Genomic DNA, 25,310 nt, shown 5'->3' with positions numbered 1-25,310 from the left:
TAATATTATTATTATTATTAGTAGTATTAACCAATATTTACATTAATAATATTATTATAATGTTATAACATTATTATTATTATTAGTATTAACCAATATTTACATTAATAATATCATTATAATATTATAACATTATTATTATTATTGGTATTAACCAATATTTACATTAATAATATCATTATAACATTATAACATTATTATTATTATTAGTATTAACCAATATTTACATTAATAATATCATTATAACATTATAACATTATTATTATTATTAGTATTAACCAATATTTACATTAATAATATCATTATAATATTATAACATTATTATTATTAGTAGTATTAACCAATATTTACATTAATAATATTATTATAACATTATAACATTATTATTATTATTAGTATTAACCAATATTTACATTAATAATATTATTATAACATTATAACATTATTATTATTATTAGTATTAACCAATATTTACATTAATAATATCATTATAACATTATAACATTATTATTATTATTAGTATTAACCAATATTTACATTAATAATATTATTATAATATTATAACATTATTATTATTATTAGTATTAACCAATATTTACATTAATAATATCATTATAATGTTATAACATTATTATTATTATTAGTATTAACCAATATTTACATTAATAATATTATTATAATGTTATAACATTATTATTATTATTAGTATTAACCAATATTTACATTAATAATATTATTATAATATTATAATATTATTATTATTAGTAGTATTAACCAATATTTACATTAATAATATTATTATAATGTTATAACATTATTATTATTATTAGTATTAACCAATATTTACATTAATAATATTATTATAACATTATAACATTATTATTATTATTAGTATTAACCAATATTTACATTAATAATATTATTATAATATTATAACATTATTATTATTATTAGTATTAACCAATATTTACATTAATAATATTATTATAATGTTATAACACGACCACTCTCCACTCTGTCCAGCAGGTGGCGGTAATGCGTCTGTAAGCTGGTTTAAAACCAGAAGAAGAAGAACGGGTGGGGGGGGGCAGAAAGTTTGTGGAGGCCAGATCACGTGGTCCTCCAGCCGGACCCTGTGAGTCCGGTTCTGGAGCTCAGCTGTGCGGACTGCTCCACACCGAGCTCAGCTGGAGATCCAGGGTGGTCCAGAGCCTCGGCACTCGACCTCAGCCTGAATCCGGTCCATGTGAAGAGATTGTGGGGTCGAGACTGGGAGTCTGCCGGAGGTATGTGGATCCAGTCTGATGACATAACTCAGGACCAGAGTACACTACATCTCATAATCAATACTATCAATAACTGCACGCAGCAGCTGATCTCCTGTGTGTTAATGGAGTTCAGTGTTGTTATTAATTAATAACAAATAATCATCTAAACTTTAACAAGAACTATTTATATAGTTTACTGTATGTGTGTGAGTTTTATTAAATTAATACCACAGTTACAGTTACACTTACTAATTACATGCAGTCGGTAACTTAATCCAAGTATCACAATATTAAAGTAACTTGATTACTGTTACTTTTGGATTACCCCAACACCAAATATGCAAACAAAGGCAAGAGAATAGAGATATAGAACATAAAATATATAATAAGTATTATAGTGTATTATATTATAGTATATTATATTATAGTGTATTATATTATATTATAGTGTATTATAGTGTATTATATTATAGTATATTATATTATATTATGTGTATTATATTATATTATAGTATATTATGTTATAGTGTATTATATTATATTATGTATATTATGTTATATGTATTATATTATATTATATATATTATATTATATTATAGTGTATTATAGTGTATTATATTATATTATATTATATTATATTATAGTGTATTATATTATATTATAGTATATTATAGTGTATTATATTATATTATAGTGTATTATAGTGTATTATATTATAGTATATTATATTATAGTGTATTATATTATATTATAGTGTATTATAGTGTATTATATTATAGTATATTATATTATATTATATTATAGTATATTATGTTATAGTGTATTATATTATATTATAGTATATTATATTATATTATAGTGTATTATAGTGTATTATATTATAGTATATTATATTATATTATAGTGTATTATATTATATTATAGTATATTATGTTATAGTGTATTATATTATATTATATTATATTATATTATAGTGTATTATATTATATCATATTATATTATAGTGTATTATATTATATTATATTATATTATATTATGTTATAGTGTATTATATTATATTATAGTGTATTATAGTGTATTATATTATATTATATTATAGTGTATTATCGTATATTATATTATAGTGTATTATATTATATTATAGTATATTATAGTGTATTATATTATATTATATTATATTAAAGTATATTATAGTGTATTATATTATATTATAGTATATTATGTTATAGTATATTATATTATAGTGTATTATAGTGTATTATATTATATTATAGTGTATTATATTATAGTGTATTATATTATATTATATTATATTATGTTATAGTGTATTATATTATAGTGTATTATAGTGTATTATATTATATCATATTATATTATAGTGTATTATATTATATTATATTATAGTGTATTATAGTATATTATATTATAGTGTATTATAGTATATTATATTATATCATATTATATTATAGTGTTTATATTATATTATATTATAGTGTATTATAGTGTATTATATTATATCATATTATATTATATTATAGTGTATTATAGTGTATTATATTATATTATAGTGTATTATATTATATTGTATTATATTATAGTATATTATAGTGTATTATATTATATTATATTATAGTATATTATGTTATAGTATATTATATTATAGTGTATTATATTATATTATATTATAGTGTATTATAGTGTATTATAGTATATTATATTATATCATATTATATTATAGTGTATTATATTATATTATATTATAGTATATTATAGTGTATTATATTATATTATATTATAGTGTATTATAGTGTATTATAGTATATTATATTATATCATATTATATTATAGTGTATTATATTATATTATATTATAGTATATTATAGTGTATTATATTATATTATATTATATTATAGTATATTATAGTGTATTATATTATATTATAGTGTATTATATTATATTATATTATTGTGTATTATAGTGTATTATAGTTTATTATATTATATCATATTATATTATAGTATTTTATATTATAGTGTATTATAGTGTATTATATTATATTATAGTATATTATAGTGTATTGTATTATATTATATTATAGTATATTATGTTATAGTATATTATATTATAGTGTATTATAGTGTATTATATTATATTATAGTGTATTATATTATATTATATTATAGTGTATTATAGTGTATTAAAGTATATTATATTATATCATATTATATTATAGTATATTATATTATATTATAGTGTATTATAGTGTATTATAGTATATTATATTATATCATATTATATTATAGTGTATTATATTATATTATATTATAGTGTATTATAGTGTATTATATTATATCATATTATATTATATTATAGTGTATTATAGTGTATTATATTATATTATAGTGTATTGTATTATATTATATTATATTATATTATGTTATATTATATTATGTTATAGTGTATTATATTATATTATAGTGTATTATATTATATTATAGTGTATTATAGTGTATTATATTATATTATATTATATTATATTATATTATAGTGTATTATATTATATTATATTATAGTGTATTATAGTGTATTATATTATATTATAGTGTATTATATTATATTATATTATAGTGTATTATATTATATTATATTATATTATATTATGTTATAGTGTATTATATTATATTATAGTGTATTATAGTGTATTATAGTATATTATATTATATTATAGTATATTATGTTATAGTGTATTATATTATATTATAGTATATTATAGTGTATTATATTATATTATATTATATTAAAGTATATTATAGTGTATTATATTATATTATAGTATATTATGTTATAGTATATTATATTATAGTGTATTATAGTGTATTATATTATATTATAGTGTATTATATTATAGTGTATTATATTATATTATATTATATTATGTTATAGTGTATTATATTATAGTGTATTATAGTGTATTATATTATATCATATTATATTATAGTGTATTATATTATATTATATTATAGTGTATTATAGTATATTATATTATAGTGTATTATAGTATATTATATTATATCATATTATATTATAGTGTATTATATTATATTATATTATAGTGTATTATAGTGTATTATATTATATCATATTATATTATATTATAGTGTATTATAGTGTATTATATTATATTATAGTGTATTATATTATATTATATTATATTATAGTATATTATAGTGTATTATATTATATTATATTATAGTATATTATGTTATAGTATATTATATTATATTGTATTATATTATATTATATTATAGTGTATTATAGTGTATTATAGTATATTATATTATATCATATTATATTATAGTGTATTATATTATATTATATTATAGTATATTATAGTGTATTATATTATATTATATTATAGTGTATTATAGTGTATTATAGTATATTATATTATATCATATTATATTATAGTGTATTATATTATATTATATTATAGTATATTATAGTGTATTATATTATATTATATTATATTATAGTATATTATAGTGTATTATATTATATTATAGTGTATTATATTATATTATATTATTGTGTATTATAGTGTATTATAGTTTATTATATTATATCATATTATATTATAGTATATTTTGTATATTATAGTGTATTATATTATATTATAGTATATTATAGTGTATTGTATTATATTATATTATAGTATATTATGTTATAGTATATTATATTATAGTGTATTATAGTGTATTATATTATATTATAGTGTATTATATTATATTATATTATAGTGTATTATAGTGTATTAAAGTATATTATATTATATCATATTATATTATAGTATATTATATTATATTATAGTATATTATATTATAGTGTATTATAGTATATTATATTATATCATATTATATTATAGTGTATTATATTATATTATATTATAGTGTATTATAGTGTATTATATTATATCATATTATATTATATTATAGTGTATTATAGTGTATTATATTATATTATAGTGTATTGTATTATATTATATTATATTATATTATGTTATAGTATATTATATTATAGTGTATTATATTATATTATAGTGTATTATATTATATTATAGTGTATTATAGTGTATTATAGTATATTATATTATATCATATTATATTATAGTGTATTATATTATATTATATTATAGTGTATTATAGTGTATTATATTATATTATAGTGTATTATAGTATATTATATTATAGTGTATTATAGTATATTATATTATATTATAGTGTATTATATTATATTATATTATATTATATTATATTATAGTGTATTATAGTATATTATATTATAGTGTATTATATTATATTATATTATATTATATTATAGTGTATTATATTATATTATAGTATATTATATTATATTATATTATATTATAGTGTATTATAGTATATTATATTATATTATAGTGTATTATATTATATTATATTATATTATATTATATTATAGTGTATTATAGTATATTATATTATAGTGTATTATATTATATTATAGTGTATTATAGTATATTATAGTGTATTATATTATAGTGTATTATAGTGTATTATATTATATTATATTATAGTATATTATAGTATATTATATTATATTATAGTGTATTCTGTGAGACAACAGAACAATGTAATATTAGAAAAGAAAATGGAAACAGAAACAATCAACAATGTTTCTTCTGCTCGTCAAATTGTAATCCTGCTAAATAATCCTGTAATCTGATTACATCTTTTGTTCTGTAATTGTAATGGATTACAGTCTATCCTATACTGTAACTCAGATACATGTAATCTGTTACACTGAATTTCAATCTGCTGCATCCATCCATCCATCTTTGTGTCCTTTGAGAGCACAAACAACCTCCTACGAAGGCTTCTGTACATAATTAAAGGTAAGTTACTTATGAACGTGTCTGTGTATGTGTATGTGTAAGGGAGTTATTATTTGAAGGATTAAACCATTCCTGTAAAGAAGTCTCCCTCCAGTCAGAACTCAGAGTTTCTCCTTTTCCTACAGTCTGATGTTTGAATGATGTCTGAGACTCCAGAAGGAGGTTTTCACTTTCATCTGCTGGAAGTGGAAAGTTTCTCTGAGCTCACTGAACAGCTGATTTTAAGGGGCGGGGCCTACGAGCAGGATTTGTGACATCACAAATAAGTTCAGGAAGTAAATCCTGGTTCAGTGTGCGACCACAGTGAGATCCACCAGTGCACAGACACTGGTTTCATAGATTGAGGGATTTCTAATGAGGTAGAATGAGTTTGATGACGTTTTAAGGATTTTAATGTGGAAATTATCCTTTTTCTTTGCAGACAGAACATCAGTGTGGACGAGCTAACGAGCTTTTAAAAGAGTTTATTTTATATTTGATTCATGAGTTAATTATGGAAGCCCATTTCTGCCAATGTGATGGGGGGGGGGGGGTCCGGGGTTTCTCAATGAGCTTCCATCATTAACAAATGACTTGGAAACTGACCAATAAATGAGCTCGCCGCCTGAAAGAAACTCGAGATGGAAGAGACTGTTGTTCTTTCTGTGAGATTGTCTGTTTAATGAATTATTTGTGTGTATTACAGTAACGTCTGTAATAATTACTGTATTCTAATCGATTATTTTACATTAAACGTGCAGGATTTGTTGAATATTGAGTGGCTATTGATTCATTGGAGGTGATGATTGGTTACGTATTGATGACATTCTGTGTGAAACAAAAAACGTGATGTTCTTGCACAAGTGTGACTGTTGGACCTCGAACTTTGAACCTCTGGCCACGCTCCAATCTAATCTAACTTTATTAACAAAATATTCAGCAACAAAACAAACTGAAGCAGGAATACAGTGTGAATATATGGAAATATCATTTCTGTAAGAGATTCAATTAAATTAATACTGCAAAATAATATTTATTAAGAGTTTTTACTGTCTTCTTACTGTTAAATTATTATAATTATGGCGCCATATTCAGATTTGCTGAACAGTTAGTTCAGTTTTTATGTATCTCCTCATCTTCCTCCTTAAAGAGTCCTGAACTCTGGCACATTAACGAGCATCACCTGTGAGGTAACCCAGAGGGGGCGGTCCCATAAAGAACTGCTAGAGGAAGGTGTGCAGACGGGTATAAAGTCTACCAGAGAGCTCATTCAGGTGTCTCTGATCCCTCGGGGAGGAAGGTGCGTCAACCTCTGCTCAAATTTCTTTTCATTTAAACACTCGTACGAGACAACAGGACCACTGAATTACTTTTTAAAATAACGAAGTCATTCTTTTTTGTGGTGTGATAATATATAATATTATGAAATGTATTTGTAATTAGTTACACTACTAGTTACTGGGGAAGTAATAGTAACTCCTCTCCACTTGTCCCCGACACTGGCTGCAGTTTCTTGGCACCAAAACCGGGTCACTGGGTTTGACCCCCGAACTGAAAACATCGTCCAGCTTCTAGAAACTTTGACTCTGCTTCCTCTTTACAGATTATGAATCTTTTGTTTTCACTCTCATCGTCTCTGACAGCAGGCGTAAAAAGACGATCATTAACTTTCACATGTTGGACTTGAACGCAACGCGACCATAGAGGCCCCTGGCTGCTGCTGGATATTAACCGCAGTGTCAGGCTGACCCGGGTCAACACACCGAGTACAGTCTGTGTGATGAATCTGATCAGCGTCAACAGATTCCCACTGAGGTCAGTGTACTTTATTACACAGCCATACCTGCCTCAGGTGAGCTAGTTACAGGCTTGGGGAGTAATGGATTACATGTAACTGAGTTACGTATCAGGATACAAACAAAGGCAACTGTAATCCATTACAATTACAGAAGAAAGAGGTAATGAGATTACAGTTACATTTAGTAGAAATTGGGATTATTTAGCAGGATTACAATTTTAGGTTCAGGTTTTCTTTGAAAAGGACACACAAGGACTGTTGTCTTATAGAATACACTCAGATCAATACTTATTATTGATATTTCTTGTCTTTATTTGTGTTGAGATTATCCAAAAGTAACAGAAAGTAATCAAGTTACTTGTTTAATATTGATACTTGGATTAGGTTACTGACTAATTAGTAACAATCGGATTAACCCTAAATGAGCATTGTAAGGCTGACGTATGTTTCGGGGCTGATTGTTAACCTGTACCCGGTGCTCGTGTCTCCACAGACGGTTATCGGCAATGTCTCAGACCGTCCCTCCGATCCTCTCCGTGGCCCCCACTCGGGCTCTGGTCGATGAGAAGTTCAAGGTCGTGGTGGAGAATCTGCCTCCAGGATGTCCAGTAACGCTCCACTCCCTCCACCACTCGGAGGACAAGGACTACTGGGAGGCGTACGGACACTACATCAGTGATCACACAGGAACCGTGTCTGGTGGGTCTTCTTCCTTTGTGTCTCCTCCTCCTCCTCACACTGGTTTTTAAATTGGCCTCATATGCTAAACACAGAAATATCACAGATAATTAACTTACCTATGGAAGCCCGGAGAGGTCCTGTTTAAAACTATTTAAACTATATAATATATAGTGTTGGATATTTTGTATGTTTTGTTTTTCTTGTCGTTGACATTTTACTGATTCTGTAGTTGCGGAGGATTTGAGTTTCGGGGGCACGTACACAGGAAGAGAAGCCATGGGTTTGTTGTGGAGCATGCGTCCTGTCCCCGGCAGCCGCACAGGCCTCAGGTAAAACACAAATATTACAATGAATAGTCTTATTTACCTCTGTAATGATTAATGATTAATGATGTCTGATTACACCTGAGTGGATGCAGAAAATCCCTGTTTTCCTTTCACAATGTAACATTAAACAAATACCAATCTACAGCTTTAAGATGAGCTGGTTAGAGTTTAATTTCCAGACGCTTGTTACTCCGTAAACCCTGATGACCTCTTGTCTTTACCCGCCAGGTTGAGGAAGATGAACGTCTGCAGTCCCATGCTGGTCAACATCTCGGCCTACAGTGGACATGTGGCCGAGGGCTTCAGGGAGCGCGCTCCTCTGGCGTCGGTGCTCACGGAGAGATGGTACATGGCTCCGGGGGTGCGGAGGGTCGATATCAGAGAGAACGGAGTGCGAGGAACCCTCTTCATACCTCCAGGTACCTGAAAGAGACCGGGACATCCTCTGATCCCTTTTGCTGTTTGGTTTTTGCATGATCAGTGATTGGTGTGTTTAAAATGTGTTTCCTCAGGTCCGGGTCCGTTCCCGGGGGTGTTGGATATGTGGGGGGGCGGCGGGGGGCTGTTAGAGTACCGTTCGTCCTTGCTGGCGTCCCACGGTTACGTTTCTTTAGCACTGGAGTATTTCTCCCCCGGTGAGCTGGAGTCTGCAGATCTAGAGTTCAACTACTTTGAGGTTTGTGTTCATTTTATTTTCTAACTGAGTTGTAGCGAGGTCCCGTCCTCGTCACGCTCCTCGTAATGAACTGACAGGACAGGTAACTCCCCAGTTACTGCACGGACACAGTTCCATACAATCAAACAGCACAAATCATACAAAATAATACGCAAAATATACAAGTAAGCTCTAAATGTGTGATAAAGATAGGCCACTGGTGAGCATGATGTTGCTATGCAATGTATTGCACATGTAGCCAACATAAATACACCATCTGTATTTTTATACATATATATTTAAATATCTGAGTACATGTAAACAAATAATAAACTCAATAGGTTGCCGATGCAAACAGTTTATTAGATGTTTTTTCCTTTTATCTATCTATTTCTGCACAGACGGCGTTTAATATCGTCAAGGACCATCCTCAAGTGATCCCGGACAAAGTTGGACTATTCGGTCTTTCCCTCGGCTCCATTGTGACCATGCATTTGGCATCCGAGAGCACCGTTATCAAGGCAAGTTACAAACAAGCAGAGTTGTTTCATTAGCTCTGAATATGTGTCCTCTCCTCTCCTGCTGACGGAGAGTGGAGACCCAGGCGGAGATCCGGTGTCTTAGTGTGTCGCTGTGTTGTCTTCCAGCCTGGTTGCTGTGTTTGTATCAGCGGCAACCACTTCCACGAGCGCGGGAAGACCCTGAGAGGAATCCTTCAAACAATGGGCAGGTAGGTTCTCTATTCTGTCACATACATACATACATACATACATACATACATACATCAACAGGAAGTGAACGGTTGCTTGTGATGGCAGGAATTCTCACATGGCGCGCGTGGATGAGAACAACCATCACATATGGCGATATATTGGTCTAGAGGTTATGAAGGACCCCTCAAAGAAACTGGACGTGAGTACATGCTGCACTAATTACCATATAATGCCATTAGGTGGTTCACTACATGTTTAAGCAGGTACTAATATAACAAGGATGAAATCTGTTCTCCTGAAGGTTTATTTCCACTAATGTTTGATCATTACGGTTCTATGGAAGCTCATTTCTGTCAATATCATAAAAAATCCTGTCAATCATTACATATAGATATAGTTTATTCTAACAAACAGTATTAATGTTATTTTATTATTATTGTTAATAATATTAAAGTTGTGGTTCATTCTCTGCAAGGTGGGAAAAATAAACTGTCCAATGCTGTTGGTCAACGGTTGTGATGATCAGAACTGGCCCGCAGTGGAGTCTGCTGAAGATGTGAGTACACACACTGTGTGAATGTGTGTGTGTTAACTGGGAATTAGCAGATTTGAACAGGTTCATTTGGATTTGACCTTTGACCCTCAGATAGCCCAGATGATGCGAGCAGCAGGGAAGGAGCACCTGCTGACCAGACTGGAATACCCCGACACCGGACATCTGATTGAGCCGCCCTTCTCGCCCCACTTCAGGGCCACTAAGTTTATAACACACATCACCAAAGAGAAAGGTGAGTCACACGGGGTTAGTTCTTTTATTTTGGTGGTGCTCCTTTCACTTCCTGTCAGAGAGACAGATCTTTTCCTCTATTACTCTCCACCTTTTAGATACCACAGTGCTCCTCGTTTATTACTTCATATGTCATATACTCCAGCCTCCACCGGGTGGCGCCGTTACCACGTTACCAAGGGTTTTCACTGACCTGGTCCCAACGGCCTCGTTAAAACTCCACAGAACTGAGAACTGATTCATGTGAGCTGCTTTCAGAAAAGAGATTTTAATCTCAAGGGACTTCCTGGTTAACATTGATCACAATTTTTAGAAAAGTGTCATAAAATCCGACATTTTAGGTTTCAACAATCCCAGAAAAAGCCTGACGGAAGTTCTGGAAGGATGGATATTATTTATCTGTTTACATCCTCCAGCTGTGTTTAAGTTTTCTCTCAAATATAAGCACTGCCATTACTTATTTATAACTCTTTTCAAAAGTACTGCCACGGTAATTAGTTACACTACTAGTTATATTACTTTCCCCCACGAAATTGCTAATTGTGTCTCCAAAATGTAGTTTTGTTTGTTGAAATCAAAGTGATGTGAATATTTCCAGCTGCTGAAGGAGAGTTTCCTCCAAGGATGTGAATGATTGGGTGACAACAGAATAAAGGTTGTAAGCAGTACTGTATCTGTGTATTATTAATATAATCCCTATTAATGGTGATAATGGAGTATAACGTCGTGTGTTTCAGTGATATTGCTGTGGGGAGGACAAACCAAACCCCACTCAGACGCTCAGGAAGACTCCTGGAGGAAGATTTTAGCCTTTCTGAAGCATCATTTGTACTCGAGCTCGACTCCCAGAGCTCGGATGTGAGTGCAGAACACAGACCATGTTTACTACCTCAACGTCACCACGCGGGTTCTCGCTCTACCAGGCGCCTTCGCTGTGATGAACTGAAGTACTGAAGATTTGTATTAGGTTGTTTAACCACATTTATTCTTCTTCTCTATTATTATCTTTCTGTCTTTGTTTAATTATCTGCAGGCTTCAAACTTTAAGGTGTATCTACATGTGGCAGTAATAATAATGTTAGTTTGAGGATGAAATTCTCCAAAGGAACAAAGGAGAGATTGTGTTTAATTAAATTAATTAAATGATAATATAATTTCGTATTGTTTTCTTTTCATATTCTTTTATCAGATACTGGTTCATTTCTCACTGTTCTTGTACGATTGCTTGTGTTCAGACATTGTTTTGTTATATGAATAAATGGTTTTAGCTGCTTACAGATTATCCGAGTCCCATTTTTAATGTCCTCATCCAAATTCCACATTTCACCAACAAAACTAATCCATAAATTCACTTAAATACAAGAAAATCATCTCTGAAATCACAGGTTCATTCAACAAAATGTTTCTGAGAACCGGTTTTATTAACATATATTAGAATAAGCACTATATAGCACTATATAGCACTATATATATATATATATATATATAGCTTTAGTTCTTCTACATGTCACTGTGTCACACAGAGTTAAAGGTACAGTTTTTAACAATCAGAATATACAACGTAGGAAGCTGTTAGTTCTGCCGGGATGATTGTTTCATCAGTGGCAGTTAACTGCTCAGTTCAATAACATGCAGCTCAAAGCACAAAGTCACTCACTGTAGTAAAGGCACACGCTGTCACAGAGCGTTAGCGTGCAGAGTCAAGATCCGCTCCATCAGCCGGAGAGTGGGCTGGCTGATCGGGTAGTGCGGCGGCAGCTTCTCCTCGGCACACGACAGCTTCACAAAGTACCTGGAGGGCAGAAACATCAGATCATTAAAGTCTCAACACACCTCAACATAATCCCAACATTAACTCAGAGCAGCCGCACCGACCTGAACTCCTCTCTAAAGTGGGACCGGAGGTGCTGTGCCAGCTGGTTGTTGTACTGCAGGCAGGCCAGCAGGAGGCGACAGCGCTGGAAGAGCAGAACTGACTGAGCCGGACTCAGAAACGACTCCTGCAGGTCCGACAAAACCAGCACCACCTGCTGAGCCTGGTAATCGATGAAGGACGTCTGCGGAGAGACGAGGACACCAATGGTAAAGTAGAACACACAGTGCTTCCCTACAGGACAGTCTGTCCCAGTGGAGGCAGGTGGGTCCTCTCTACTGAGTTACAGTGAGGAAGGTTACCAGGTGAGGATGAGGCTGCAGGACTCGGAGGATCCATCCAACAGACAGGAAGTTGTCAGCAGAGGAACATCTGCTGGCCTAAAACACAGAAAGGTTTCAATACAGTTTTTCAGTCACAAAGTCCTGGAAGGTGCAGACTATGGAGTTGGGTAAAGAGAATTTGACTGGCACTAACTCTTCTCACCTCGTAGCCTAACAGCAGCAGCTCGAACAGCAGAGAGCCGGCAGCGTCCAGATACTCAGCTAGTAAGGCCTGAGGACAGAGAGCGACCACGGTAACATTAAAGATAAAGGATAATAATAATACGAACATTAATGTGAGTAGAGAGCAGCTCACCTCACAGTCAGTCAGAGAGCTCTGGTTCTGGGTTTGAAGCTCTGGATCACAGATCAAGGCCAGCAGCATTCTGGAGGCCAGGGCGCCTCTGCAGGGACAAAGAGCAGCAGAAATAAGATTCATCCATTCAAGTCTTACAGGATAAAGTGTTCAGACAGACGCAGGATGGGGGTTTACTTTTTGGCAGAGAGCAGGCTGAGTCTGGCCGGTTCCACCTCCGTCTCTCTGAACATGATGGCGAGTGTCTGCACGATCAGAGAGCTCAGTCTGAACACAAGGATTGAGCCGGTGTTAGTAACAACAGTAAACCATCAGAAACAAACTCTGGACCAACAGGGACCTCCACTAGGGGTTATCAACGCTTCACAAGGCCTTCTGGATTTTAAGACATTAATAAAACTTTAAAACTATACACAGTAGGCCTGTATCTCAGCATCTGGTTCACCTCTGGGAGGAAAAATGAATTGTGTAATATAACAATGGACAAGCATCAGGGACAAGAAAACACCCAATCTGTCTATTAAATCTGTTTGACTATTAAAAATTACTAAATAAATCTATAATACAGACAGAGAATTGTATTAAAAGTTCCCTAAACAGGAAATAATCTGCTCACAATTCATCCAAATCTCTGGTTTTAAACAAACTTCCAGCAGTTACTGAGTCACTGTTTGAATATAATATGAAATATCCATAAAATGTGTCACTGAGTCAGTTTATTTATGATAGAAAAGGTCCCTGAAGGAAGCAGGTTGGGAACCACTGACCTAAACTATTAACATTAGGCTTAAAATAGACCCAGAGATCGGTGGTTGTTCACTGTCTGAAAGGAACTTTTAAATCCTGATATAACATTAAAAGTAACTTCAAGGATCTTAAAGCCATTTTCCTACAAATCATTTTAAGAAATCATTTTCCAGGAGTTTTTCTTTTTTTGTGTGCAAGATTTCAAAAGCTTTATTTTCAGTTTTTGAACTTTAATATATATAAAACGTTTGTGAAAGTGAAGTTTCAAACAAAGGGGGTAGGACTATATCAGGACAGCACTGCAGGCTGCAGTCTGTAAAACTGGGTCCGAACAGACAGACGGACATTATGAAAACACTTATTCACTAACACCAAAAGCTTCCTTCTTAAACTGCTGAAAGTGTATAAGTATAAATGTATGTGTGTAAAAACAGCAAGCAGCTTACAGCCACACACAGCCACACACAGCCACACACAGCCACACACAGCCACACACACACACACACACACACACACACACACACACACACACACACACACACACACACAAGAGAAGCTTACAGGAGTTGATCTGCTGTGTGAACGCCACTGAGGCTCTGACAGCCGTGGAGAGATTCCTCCAGAGTCTGAACCAGGAAGACACACACCTCACTGGACTGAAACACACAACAGAGGAAGTCAGGTCGTCACCCAACTGCAGGCACATCAAACTTCACTCAAATCTACTCTGACTTCTTTTATGTGAGAGACCCCCTAGTGGCAGAAACATATTGTACTTTTAACCCAGCGAACACTTTTCTACCCAAACTAATTCCTATTTATGTAATCTGATTAAACTTATCAACCAATAGAAATGTACGTACTATAGCTTTAAGCTTAAAGGGTAAATTCAGGCATGTAGTTAGGGCAGTTGTCTCTTAAGGGGTGCAAGAAAACCTAAAAAATATACTCAGCAGGCCGATAAAAGTATATTTCAGTCGTTATTTGGGGGTTTAGATTATTAGTTAGGATCTGACCTGATCACAAGCTTATTATCATTAATCACAGAGTCTTTACGCTGGGATTGTAAATGTAAAAAATACACAACACAGACACAGAAATGTATAAAAAGTCCCACAAAATGTCAGGAAAATTCATCTCTGATCAATATTCACTGGAAATAATCAACTTCATCCAAATCTGTAGTTTCACACAAACTTCCTGCAGTTATTATGTTTGTGTTCATTGTACAGTTTATCAGTTGTTCTGCTATATACATATTATATATTATATATATATATATATAGTCAGTTTATTCAGTGGCAGGAAAGGTTGGGAACCACTGATGTGAAGGAGGTTACAGGATGTGTTTGAAGGCCTCACCTTCCAGAAGAGTCTGCGCAGTGCAACGTTACGGTGAGCCGCCGTCCTCAGCTCCTGAAGCAGCAGGTACAGACTCTCCACACTGAGCTCCTCCTGCAGGAGCTCAGAGCTCAGCTGACCGTACAGGTGAGCTGTCCGCTCCCAGCTCACACACACACACACACACACACACACACACACACACACACACACACACACACACACACACACACACACACACACACACACACACACACACACACACACACACACACACACACACACACACACACACACACAGCAGGTCATTAATAATGAGGCTGCCTCTGTTCGAGTCCTGTACTGCGTTACGACAGAGAGTCGTTGTTACCTGATGGCAGAAAGCTGATTTACAGGAGGAGAGTCAGACGAAGCTCTGCACTTTCCTCTGTAGAGCGGATCCAACAGCAGCGTGGACCTCTGAAAGTTAAATATAGGAGGTGGATATTACTTTTCAATAGGGATGAAGAAAGAAACTAAACATTTATGAGCTGTTTTTAAAGTCCAGGTGAAATTAGAAATGTCCTCACATCCTCAGTTATATTGTTCCAATATTTAACAATATATGATAAAACCACTTATAAAAAATTTACTTGTTTGTGTTTTTATATTAATATCCAATCATTCTGTCTTTCTGTAAAACAAAATGTGACACAAACACAACTTTATCAGTGATTTTGGTGAAACTGGATCATATTCTATGGAGAGAACGTCCTCCAGCTAACTGCTAATGTAGCTGCTGTTAGCAATCAACTGAACGGGTCAAACTGCATTCAGTCCCGGTCTGAAGTTCACTGGGAGCTGGACGTATTCTCTTTATCATCACTCACAATAATGAAACTGTTCCATGAGCTCTGTAGGTGGAGGTAAAGTCTGGACGTATGTGAAACGGCGTACAGGTGCAGCTCGGCCTCCCTCTCCTCCCCGCCGCTCTCGCAGTCTCTTCTCAACAGGCGAGACAGAACTGAACCGATCCTCCTCGGCAGCTGGAACATCAACACACAACCGGTTGTTATCTTCGTCTCAAAGTATGAATGTAAACAAGATAAACAGCCTCAGTGTCAGTCACACCCCGCCCGTCCGTACCTGGCCTGACTCTGAGATGTTCAGTCTTTGATCCGAGGGTGACAGGGGTGAGGTGGGGGAGCTGGTGGGTGAGTAGAGAGAGAGCGGGGTGGAGGGAGGCTGGCTGGGAGGTTGCAGGACTCCCGGGAGGCCCAGGGTCTCTGAATCTGGACAGGAGGCAGAACGTGTGGGGGCTGACATGTGAACCTCCTCCGTCCCCCTTTCACTGTGGGTCCTGGTGAGCAGCCAGAGGTGGAGGAGGAGAGAGATGGATGAGACTCAGATTATTAATACAGACACAAACAGCATATTATTAGTAATCAAAGGAACCAATAACTGATGTTTGGAACCGATATATCTGCACTAAAATTGATGTTTAAAGTACAACTTTGAGGTACTTTACTTAGACGCAGGTCTCCTTTACTAGCCTGGTGTCTCCATTAGAGGCCTGGTCTGGATTTTATAGAATTTCTTCGGATGTATAAAACCTCTTAAAACCCACCGGGTGCCCGCCTGAGGGAGTTCTATATCAAAAGCTAATAAATACCAGAATAAATATAAACAACTACTAACTTTATGTTACAAAATTAACTCCTGATTATTCATCCGTGGCTCCTGCAGTATGTAAAAATAATAACAGATATTTTTACCACACTTTGGTATTGGTACTCAGTATCGGCTGATACGCAAAGCTCAGGTGTCGGGAATGAAAGAATGAGACAACAGGGTTGGGTGATTGGATCTGTCGGCTTTTGTGGCTGATTTTTTGGTCGTTTTGTGTCATTTTATTTAGCAATTTTTATTGTTCTGCGTCTGAAGAACCGGAGCCGCTGACACACTGAGCCGAAGAACGAGTGAGAGGAAGAACGGCTGTACAGTGAGGTGAATTAGCGGTTTATTTCCACTGGTTTGACGACAGGGAATACAGTTTCAATGTGATCCACAGAAACTGCTGAGGCAGTGATTATGGAGGGGTCGGGAGGGGCTCATTGGAAAATGTAAACACATCGTCCGACCTTTAACGTTACATCGGAACGTCTATCGCCAATCTGATAAAAATAAGGACACTAATAACCAGGCTGATGTGATGTTGCTGACCTGCAGATCGCTCTCTTATTTGAACCTGATGATTCAAAGGTTGTGAACAGTTTTTCCCCAAAGATTAATCATTACTCTGTGTTGTGTGTGTGTGTGTGTGTGTGTGTTTAATGACGTCCCGGTGGGCGAACCACGCGTGAGCAGTGAGACAGACGAGCATGAGACAGTGTTTACATCGCACTCATCAGTTTTACAGCCGCGCCGCATTCACTTGTAACCGGGCAACAGTTCGCTGTTCAGTGACAGTAAATCTGTTCTTCCTCCGTCTCTTCAGTCAGAAACCACAGAGGAAGTAAAGCCGGAATATAATCCCACTGGACCCGACCGGATAACAAACAGGATGCAGAGAACGTGGATCCACAAACCACATTATTCACTCTACGGTTTAATGCTCGACATTAAAGGTACAAACAGTAGAGGAATCCTCTCCTCCACATTATAAAGACTAGTTATAACTAAATAAATGTTAAAAACACATAAACATGTTTCTGTTTTTGCACTTTTAAAGAACATTTCTGGAACAAATGAATACATTTTGGCTCTCAAACGTAACAATGTGGTTGCTGATGGTTCTGTAAATGTCCTCAGTGAACAGTGACCGTGAGCAGCAGGTAAACTGAGTCCTCTTTATAAATTAGTCCTGAGCTACCTGAGACACTGAGGAGGATCATTACAGCTACAGGCAGAGTGGGGCAGCTTTCACTGGACACATAATTCAGTTGTTTCTGAACCGAAAGTGGAAGATGATATTTAACTGTTAGTCAGTGAGGGCTGTGGTATGTACACACACATATATAGCTGCAGGTATGTAGCTCCTAAAGTTTAACCCTCCGCCTTCTTCCTCCCTCTCTCTCTCATAACCCTGCAGACAACAGCAGCTGTAAAGCTTTTATAGCGCACAAGTTTGTCTGTCTCTGTGACTCCCAGACACCATCTCTCCACTTAAATGCAAAATTACACACATAAAGTTACAGCACACAGCGGAAAGCCTGAAGTGAATTCCTTCTGCATGGAAAGAGACGACAAACACCCTCATTTAGAGTTTGATTCAAAGTGTAGATCAGGCTATGGAGGACTTGTTTGAGTTAAGGTTGGTAGAGGTAAAGTCAGATATTTTACTTTTTCTCCCCCACTATCAAACTCTAACCTGTAACATCATCCTCATCAAACAGTGTATAAGCTCTGGCTCTATGTTCTATATGTAGTTGAGTTCTTCCATTATCCCAAATGTTTCCAACAATGTTCAAACTCAGAGAAATCTGTCATTTTATTCAGGTAACGCTGCGTTTCACCGGTCGCCTGTCGATGGCGTCATATCCCCTTTGTGCCTGCGTCAGCGTTGTGGTTGTCTGCCAGAAGCTGTCATACATTGACTGTTGATCCAGTGTGAAGCCACATTGTTACCATCCACTGTTTAGATCTTGGTGCTTTTTAACTCTAGATTTGAACTGGATGAAGGATTTTAGTCATCGGACGTCTGGATCTTAAGTTATCAGAGAAACAAGCTGAGCTAACGTTAGCAGCAGCTCGGCTCTCAGCCCCTCCGGGACGTCCTTTGTCTGTCCAACAGCGTGGGAGAAGCAGTGATTGTTAAGGTGGAACTGCTTTATTCAGTGTGTTTAAGGTGGAACTGCTTTATTCAGTGTGTTTAGTGGTTTTAATCAGCGGGTCTGTTTGTGTTGGAGAGGAGGAGACCTCTGTGGATCATTGGGCTCCCGGTAGAAACCTCCTGAACCATGAACACTGAAGGAATCCTAACCGGGAGAAGCTGACTGCAATGACGCCAATGGTGGTGAAGACAACAACTCCCATGATCCCTCACTGCTTCACCACCTCATCACACTTCCTGTTTTGTCATTGTGTTGATGTGAGAGACCCCCTAGACTGTATGTACATCCTGAAATCCAACACTACTGTATTTAGTCTCAGTCGAGCTCTTGTACAGACTGCAGCTGTTTTTATGGACAAAAGCAAGATGGAGGTTTTCAAACTGCCTTTGACGCCTGCAGGAGGAGAGTATTTATATTCCTTTAAGACGGTTACAAAGTGAGAGCAACCAAAGCCAGACTCAGCTTCCATACATGGATATCACCTGACACCTTGTGTGTGTGTGTGTGTGTGTCTGTGTGTGTGTGTGTGTGTGAGAGAGGCTCACCTCTGTGCAGGATATCCTGTTGGGGAAATAAAGACACAGGATGGGTAAAGTTACAGTCAAGGGAAATAAATCAACAACAGTCCCACTGCAACTGCTTTCAGTGCTTCCTGAGGGAGATATGGGATTCACAGCACAGAAATATACATTTTGTTTATTTGTTTGTTTATATTTATGTCAAACATGTAAAAGAGAAGAAGACAAACTATATGTTCGAAAACATGTGTTTGCAAATTAAAGTCTATTCTGTGCTCACTGAGTGTATTTGTATGTTGTTACATTAACGAGCAATAATAACTCTTCTCACTCAACTTGTTACAGCGCGCCATAAAATCAACCAATCAGAGAACTGGAAAAGGTCAATTCTGATTGGCTGTTTTGGCCGCTGTGCCAGACTTTCTAGAGAAGGAGGAGTCAAACTAAAGGTGGTCACGTGACAGTCGATGTCTCAAGATACAACCAACTCAACCCTGCAGCTGTAATACACAAAACTATCCAGACATTTCTGCAATATAATAAAAAATACTGACTGAAAATGTGAAAACTTAAAAACGTAAAACACCTTTCTGGGACACATGTGACCACATATGTTTTGTAGAGTAAACACTAGTGCGTCCTGGCCCACGCTGAAGGACCGCCTACTCTAGCGCCGTCCTGTCAGTACACAGAACAGTTCGTCTGTTCAGATAATCTGATATAAATGATCTGTCTGAGCTCTCTAACCTGCCGAGATAAGCAGCAGATGTTCGTGAACACACACGATATCACCAGACTCCCTTAAGAAATCGCTGAGTGAAAACAAACTTTAGAAACTTTGTGAAACACTTTACACAATCAATTCTTCATTATTTGGACCTTTTTGTGAATTCCGCAAACGTTACATCAGTAAGCAGGTGAACACTCGTCTTTACCTTCTAAGGTGTGCGTTACTGTTGGGCAGAGGCTGGTTCTGCGAGAGGGCGGGGCTGCAGGAGGAAGTCCCGCCCTCTGGTCTCTACTCAGCCAATGACGGCCCTTCCTGGCAGGCTTTTCGGTGACGTAGGTGATCCGTATGTGCTGGCAGAGCTCCCGGTCCTTCCCACGGAGGAAATCTGGGAGGTCGTTGACCTGAAGATGAAGCAGAAAAAAAGATGTTTGAGATACAACAGACGTCAACCTGCACAGAGTGGGCAGGTGTAGGATGTGTTGTGTTAAAAGCAATTACTTAAATAATAGTTAAATAAATAAATAAGTCACCAAAAAAAAGAATAAATGATTAAATCAAAGGGCAAAACATAAATAATATATTTTGTATATTTTCTTATTTCTTTAGATACTGTATTATTCATTATATTTTCTGTATTTCCTATTTTAATTTTATTACATATATTCATCTATTTTCTTTTATATATTTCTACATTTACTTATTTAGATTTTTTATTATTTTTTTGTATTTCTTTATACATTTATTTCCTCTTTTAGTTATTTAGATATTTATTTTTACTTTCTGTATTTTTTCTGTATATATATATATATATATATATATATATATATATATATATATATTTATATATTAATCTATTTTGTCTCTTATTTATTTCTAAATTTTTTTTTTTTACTGTATTTTGTTCTCCTGTATCACCGTGAGAGAGGCTGTGATTGGCTGTTCAGTCGGTTGTGTTGGTTTTACATGTGTGTATTTTTTATTGGGCTTTTCTTTTTCATATATCACAGTTTTAACAGATTAATAAATAAATATAATAAACAGTCATTAGTTGGGGCTTTAAAGGGTCCAGTTTAAGAGGATCTATTGACAGAAATATAATTTAATATCCATATGTATGTTTTCATTAGTTTATAATCAGCTGAATATAAGAATCATCGTGTTTTCGTTACCTTATAATGAGACGTTTTTATCTACAGAGGGAGCCGGTCTTCTTCTGGCGGAGTCTGCCATGTTGACTTTAATGTCTTTATAAACACCTGCTGAATCCACTGAGGGCAAAACAGTTCAACACAGCCGATAATCTGATGGTTTAATGCAGATTAACTCTGTGAGGGAGAACTTAAACCTTTGACCTCAGACCTTTGTGACATAACAAGATGACAGCCCGTAATTAGAGACTTCTACTACAACACACCGCTTCTCTTTTAGATAATGCATCTTATGAAAGGTTTTATTAGGTAAGAATGAGACTGAATCTATTATAAACACCTGGTTATACATCTCTTCTGAGAGTTAATGAGAGAAACACATTATAGGTGTTTGAAACTGTCAGATATTTATAAAACAATATAATAATATGAGACATAATCTGCTTTATATTGTTCACACTGTCAAACACAGGTCATTTAAAGACATCGCCCTGAACCTGTGATGATATTTTTGGACCAAACAATGTACAGATGAATTAATATTGAAAATAATGATTAGTTGCATCCCTGAGCACACATACTGTATATTATGATCATTAATGGTTGCACTGCCAGCTAACTGTAAGGTAATCCTGCTGCGTGACACTTATATTTTATTAATGTAGCATCAGGACACATCGAGCCTAACCTACAGAAACAAAGAAGACCATCAGCGATAAGATCAGCTATTTCTATACAGTTCTTAATGTCTGCCACCGGGTCGGATTCCCCTTGAAATCAATGAAAGAAGGAAGTAGAAACACTACCGCTTTTGTCCACGGGGGGCGCTATGTTTGCTAAGTGAGAGGCTGGAACCAGAGAATAGTTGCTCAAATAATTCATCAATAATCAGCTGATGTTATGGGACACATCTTACGAGATCGTTTTTTATCCAAAGTTCCTGTGTTGAACTTTCTCAGCCGTCTCCATGACAACGGAGCAACTCTATCCGCTGAGGAAAACCAAGAGACGTGGCTGAAAGCTCTGGAAACATCGAGTAAGGGGACGGACTGAGGGTGAATTTTAAAAAACCACCTTGAGCCCTGGAAATTGACCTTTTTCACAGCAGCCATTATGACACGAGTTAGTCGGGTAAACACAAGCGTTACCAAGGATACTAGTTAAGGTTCCGTTCCATTTAGTGTCACAGAGAATCCTGACTGTCCGACCGGAATGGAACTGAACCTTAACTAGTATCCTTGGTAACGCCTGTGTTTACCCGACTAACTCGTGTCATAATGGCTGCTGTGAAAAAGTCTGTTGCAATGGACATTTGACGTTTTAGAGCCGATGATTAATAATCTGTTAATCGACAAAATAATTGGCAGATTAACCGAGAATAGAAATAATCTTAGCTGCAGCCCTACAGCCGATTATTTATCAGTGGACTGATTGATTGATTAGTTTCACTGGACGCTGCTGTTACTGTTACTGTTGTTGTTGTTGTCGTCCTCTTAAAAGAAGAATAACTGTGATATATGAGCTGATTTAGACACAGTGGAGTCCTCTGAATGTCTGAATGTCCATCCATGGATGTGTTGTTGTTGTTTTTAGTTTATTAAAATAGGAATGTGGTGGAAAAACCTCAGTTCAGACCTGGACTGGAAGAAAATATTAGATTTTAAATAAGGTCGAGAAAGTCTTATATATAATTCTAGTATAGTTTTTTATTGTTATAAAGATATAAAAAGGACATTTATGTAACAATATTTCTGCTTTTATCATAGTACAGTTATAGTATATTGTTTCTGATTTGACCCTTTTATATGAACATGTTTGGCTTTAATTCTCATTCTTCTACCAAAAGAAATCAGTATTATATCCTCAGTTTGATCCTACTGCTTATAAAAACATCATCCTGTGATTATACGGACAGATATTGTAGTGAGTGTGGGGATGATTCACTTTCACTGATAAAACTATTACAACTGAATGTTTTATGGTCTGTACTAAAGTAACTTTCTTGAATCTGATGAACAAGATTTATAATTCAGGACAGAACTACAGAACGTCAATATAATGCTGTTTATCACACATTTTAACTCCTGGTAATATTTTCTTTAATTGTGCAGCTCTAATCTTCATCCTAAAGCTAACTAACTTATTTATTTTAACTTTATTTACTAGTAAACATAGACAGTTCATATAATGTATGTATGTTTGTGGATGTGGGAATTAGAAGGCCCAAACTGATGATATATTATAATAATACTGAATAAAAAAAGTCAATCAATAAATGTTAAACAATATAAAAGGGTAAAATCAGAAACAATATACTGGGAAATAAAAATATTTAGTATATTGTCCTCCAGTCCAGGTCTGGATGGACACCACAGTTATTATATTTTAGAGGAGAAACAGATTCAACCAACAATAATGTTCAATCATAAACGCTCTTTTTTAAATAAATATAATCAATACATTACATCACTCCTATACTCTAAAAATAACAACTTAAATTTATTCAAATGTATTAATTGATTAGTAAACATTTTTGTTAACGAATATATGATTTCTGTATTTGTTTACCTGTTTGTTAATAAAAAATAAAATTTAAAAGATAAAGAAATTAGAGAAAAAAGACCTGCTGTTAATAAAAAAATATAAAAATAAAAATAAAATATATAAAATAAAATAAAATATATAAAAAAAATATAAAAACAAAATAAAATATATAAAAATAAAAATAAAAATAAAATAACGTACCAGCTCGATGTCGCGCACGCGCCTGAAGCAGCAGGCTGTAGTGAGCGTGCGCGGCGGGTACTCCGTCAGGTACACGCGCTCGTCGCTCAGCACCACGTGCATGTAGACCTTATTAACGGTCTCTGAAATCACCACGCACGGCTCGTAGGCTCGGATCCGCTCGTACACCGTCCGCTCCGTGTTCCGCTTCAGGAACGAGTCCAGTTTGATGTTTGGGCGGGAGAGGAGGGTACCGGAGCCGGTCCGGGCCATGACGTCGGTACCGGCGGTTGGTAAAGTCTTTAAGACGTTGACCTCCGCCCCGGCGCGAGGCAGCCGGTCCGCTGCGGGCTGTCCATCCGTTACTTTAAAACTTAACGTCGGTTAAAGAAAGTACCGAGAAGGTGCCGGTTGCTGCTCCGGTGCCGGTTGCTGCTCCGGTGCCGCTCTCGTTCACTCTGAACAGGTAAACCGCCGCTGGCTCGCTCCATCAGTGCACACGGCTCTCTGATTGGTCCGCGCAGTGAGGAGGAGCGCTCTGATTGGCTGGAAAGTAACGGTTAATTACATCATTTAAAGGCAGTTCTGAGATCAGAGGACGGTGAATCCGGATCATCTGGGACTCTAGTTGTTATTTTATT

At 34.7% G+C, this 25,310-nt stretch overlaps 2 protein-coding genes and 1 long non-coding RNA gene across 10 annotated transcripts in view; 2 read left to right on the top strand and 1 right to left on the bottom strand.

Annotated features, from left to right (window-relative positions):
* LOC127374718 (uncharacterized) overlaps nucleotides 1-20,351 on the top strand; it is an 89,023-nt gene extending 68,672 nt beyond the window's left edge. For both annotated transcript variants that reach the window (XR_007887233.1, XR_007887232.1), the window contains one exon: nucleotides 19,535-20,351. This is a non-coding gene — a long non-coding RNA (uncharacterized LOC127374718). The remainder of the gene's footprint in view (nucleotides 1-19,534) is intronic.
* Nucleotides 1,086-12,412, top strand: LOC127374555 (peroxisomal succinyl-coenzyme A thioesterase-like). 7 transcript variants are annotated; one of them, XM_051420032.1, is made up of 13 exons: nucleotides 1,140-1,286; nucleotides 7,328-7,477; nucleotides 7,824-7,992; nucleotides 8,469-8,674; nucleotides 8,886-8,985; nucleotides 9,211-9,401; nucleotides 9,495-9,658; nucleotides 10,039-10,158; nucleotides 10,285-10,367; nucleotides 10,456-10,549; nucleotides 10,826-10,906; nucleotides 10,997-11,138; nucleotides 11,875-12,412. In XM_051420032.1, exons 3-13 carry the CDS (start codon nucleotides 7,958-7,960, stop codon nucleotides 11,997-11,999), a joined length of 1,341 nt encoding a protein of 446 aa, XP_051275992.1. In that variant the 5' UTR covers nucleotides 1,140-1,286; nucleotides 7,328-7,477; nucleotides 7,824-7,957; the 3' UTR covers nucleotides 12,000-12,412. The 7 variants fall into 7 exon arrangements, with proteins under 7 accessions (XP_051275995.1, XP_051275992.1, XP_051275989.1 ...); XM_051420029.1 differs by having other exon boundaries at nucleotides 7,821-7,992; XM_051420034.1 differs by lacking the exon at nucleotides 11,875-12,412 and adding an exon at nucleotides 11,736-11,786 and having other exon boundaries at nucleotides 7,821-7,992.
* cunh12orf56 (chromosome unknown C12orf56 homolog) lies at nucleotides 12,524-25,171 on the bottom strand. The gene is made up of 14 exons (XM_051419946.1): nucleotides 24,691-25,171; nucleotides 21,003-21,198; nucleotides 20,095-20,110; nucleotides 16,863-17,076; nucleotides 16,607-16,762; nucleotides 16,108-16,196; nucleotides 15,759-15,903; nucleotides 14,958-15,052; nucleotides 13,827-13,916; nucleotides 13,650-13,737; nucleotides 13,497-13,565; nucleotides 13,313-13,390; nucleotides 13,013-13,194; nucleotides 12,524-12,929 (listed from the first exon to the last, which is right to left on the bottom strand). The coding sequence occupies exons 1-14, from the start codon at nucleotides 24,940-24,942 to the stop codon at nucleotides 12,815-12,817; spliced, it is 1,785 nt and encodes a 594-aa protein (XP_051275906.1). The 5' UTR covers nucleotides 24,943-25,171; the 3' UTR covers nucleotides 12,524-12,814.
* Nucleotides 25,172-25,310: the final 139 nt, after the last annotated feature.

The sequence above is a fragment of the Dicentrarchus labrax genome, unplaced genomic scaffold (genome assembly GCF_905237075.1).
Source record: "Dicentrarchus labrax unplaced genomic scaffold, dlabrax2021, whole genome shotgun sequence".
Taxonomy (NCBI): domain Eukaryota; kingdom Metazoa; phylum Chordata; class Actinopteri; family Moronidae; genus Dicentrarchus; species Dicentrarchus labrax.
This window is presented reverse-complemented; position numbering and strand designations above follow the sequence as displayed.

What these genes read in the sequence shown, in the direction of transcription:
- LOC127374555 (XM_051420032.1), top strand. Translation starts at nt 7,958, where the DNA reads ATGAATCTGATCAGCGTCAACAGATTCCCACTGAG. An exon ending in TCACACAGGAACCGTGTCTG is followed by an intron (nt 8,675 to 8,885) that starts GTGGGTCTTCTT and finishes CTGATTCTGTAG; the next exon opens with TTGCGGAGGATTTGAGTTTC. An exon ending in GGCAGCCGCACAGGCCTCAG is followed by an intron (nt 8,986 to 9,210) that starts GTAAAACACAAA and finishes TTTACCCGCCAG; the next exon opens with GTTGAGGAAGATGAACGTCT.
- cunh12orf56 (XM_051419946.1), bottom strand. Translation starts at nt 24,942, where the DNA reads ATGGCCCGGACCGGCTCCGGTACCCTCCTCTCCCGCCCAAACATCAAA. An exon ending in CATGGAACAGTTTCATTATT is followed by an intron (nt 16,197 to 16,606) that starts GTGAGTGATGAT and finishes TTTAACTTTCAG; the next exon opens with AGGTCCACGCTGCTGTTGGA. An exon ending in CACTTTAGAGAGGAGTTCAG is followed by an intron (nt 12,930 to 13,012) that starts GTCGGTGCGGCT and finishes TCTGCCCTCCAG; the next exon opens with GTACTTTGTGAAGCTGTCGT.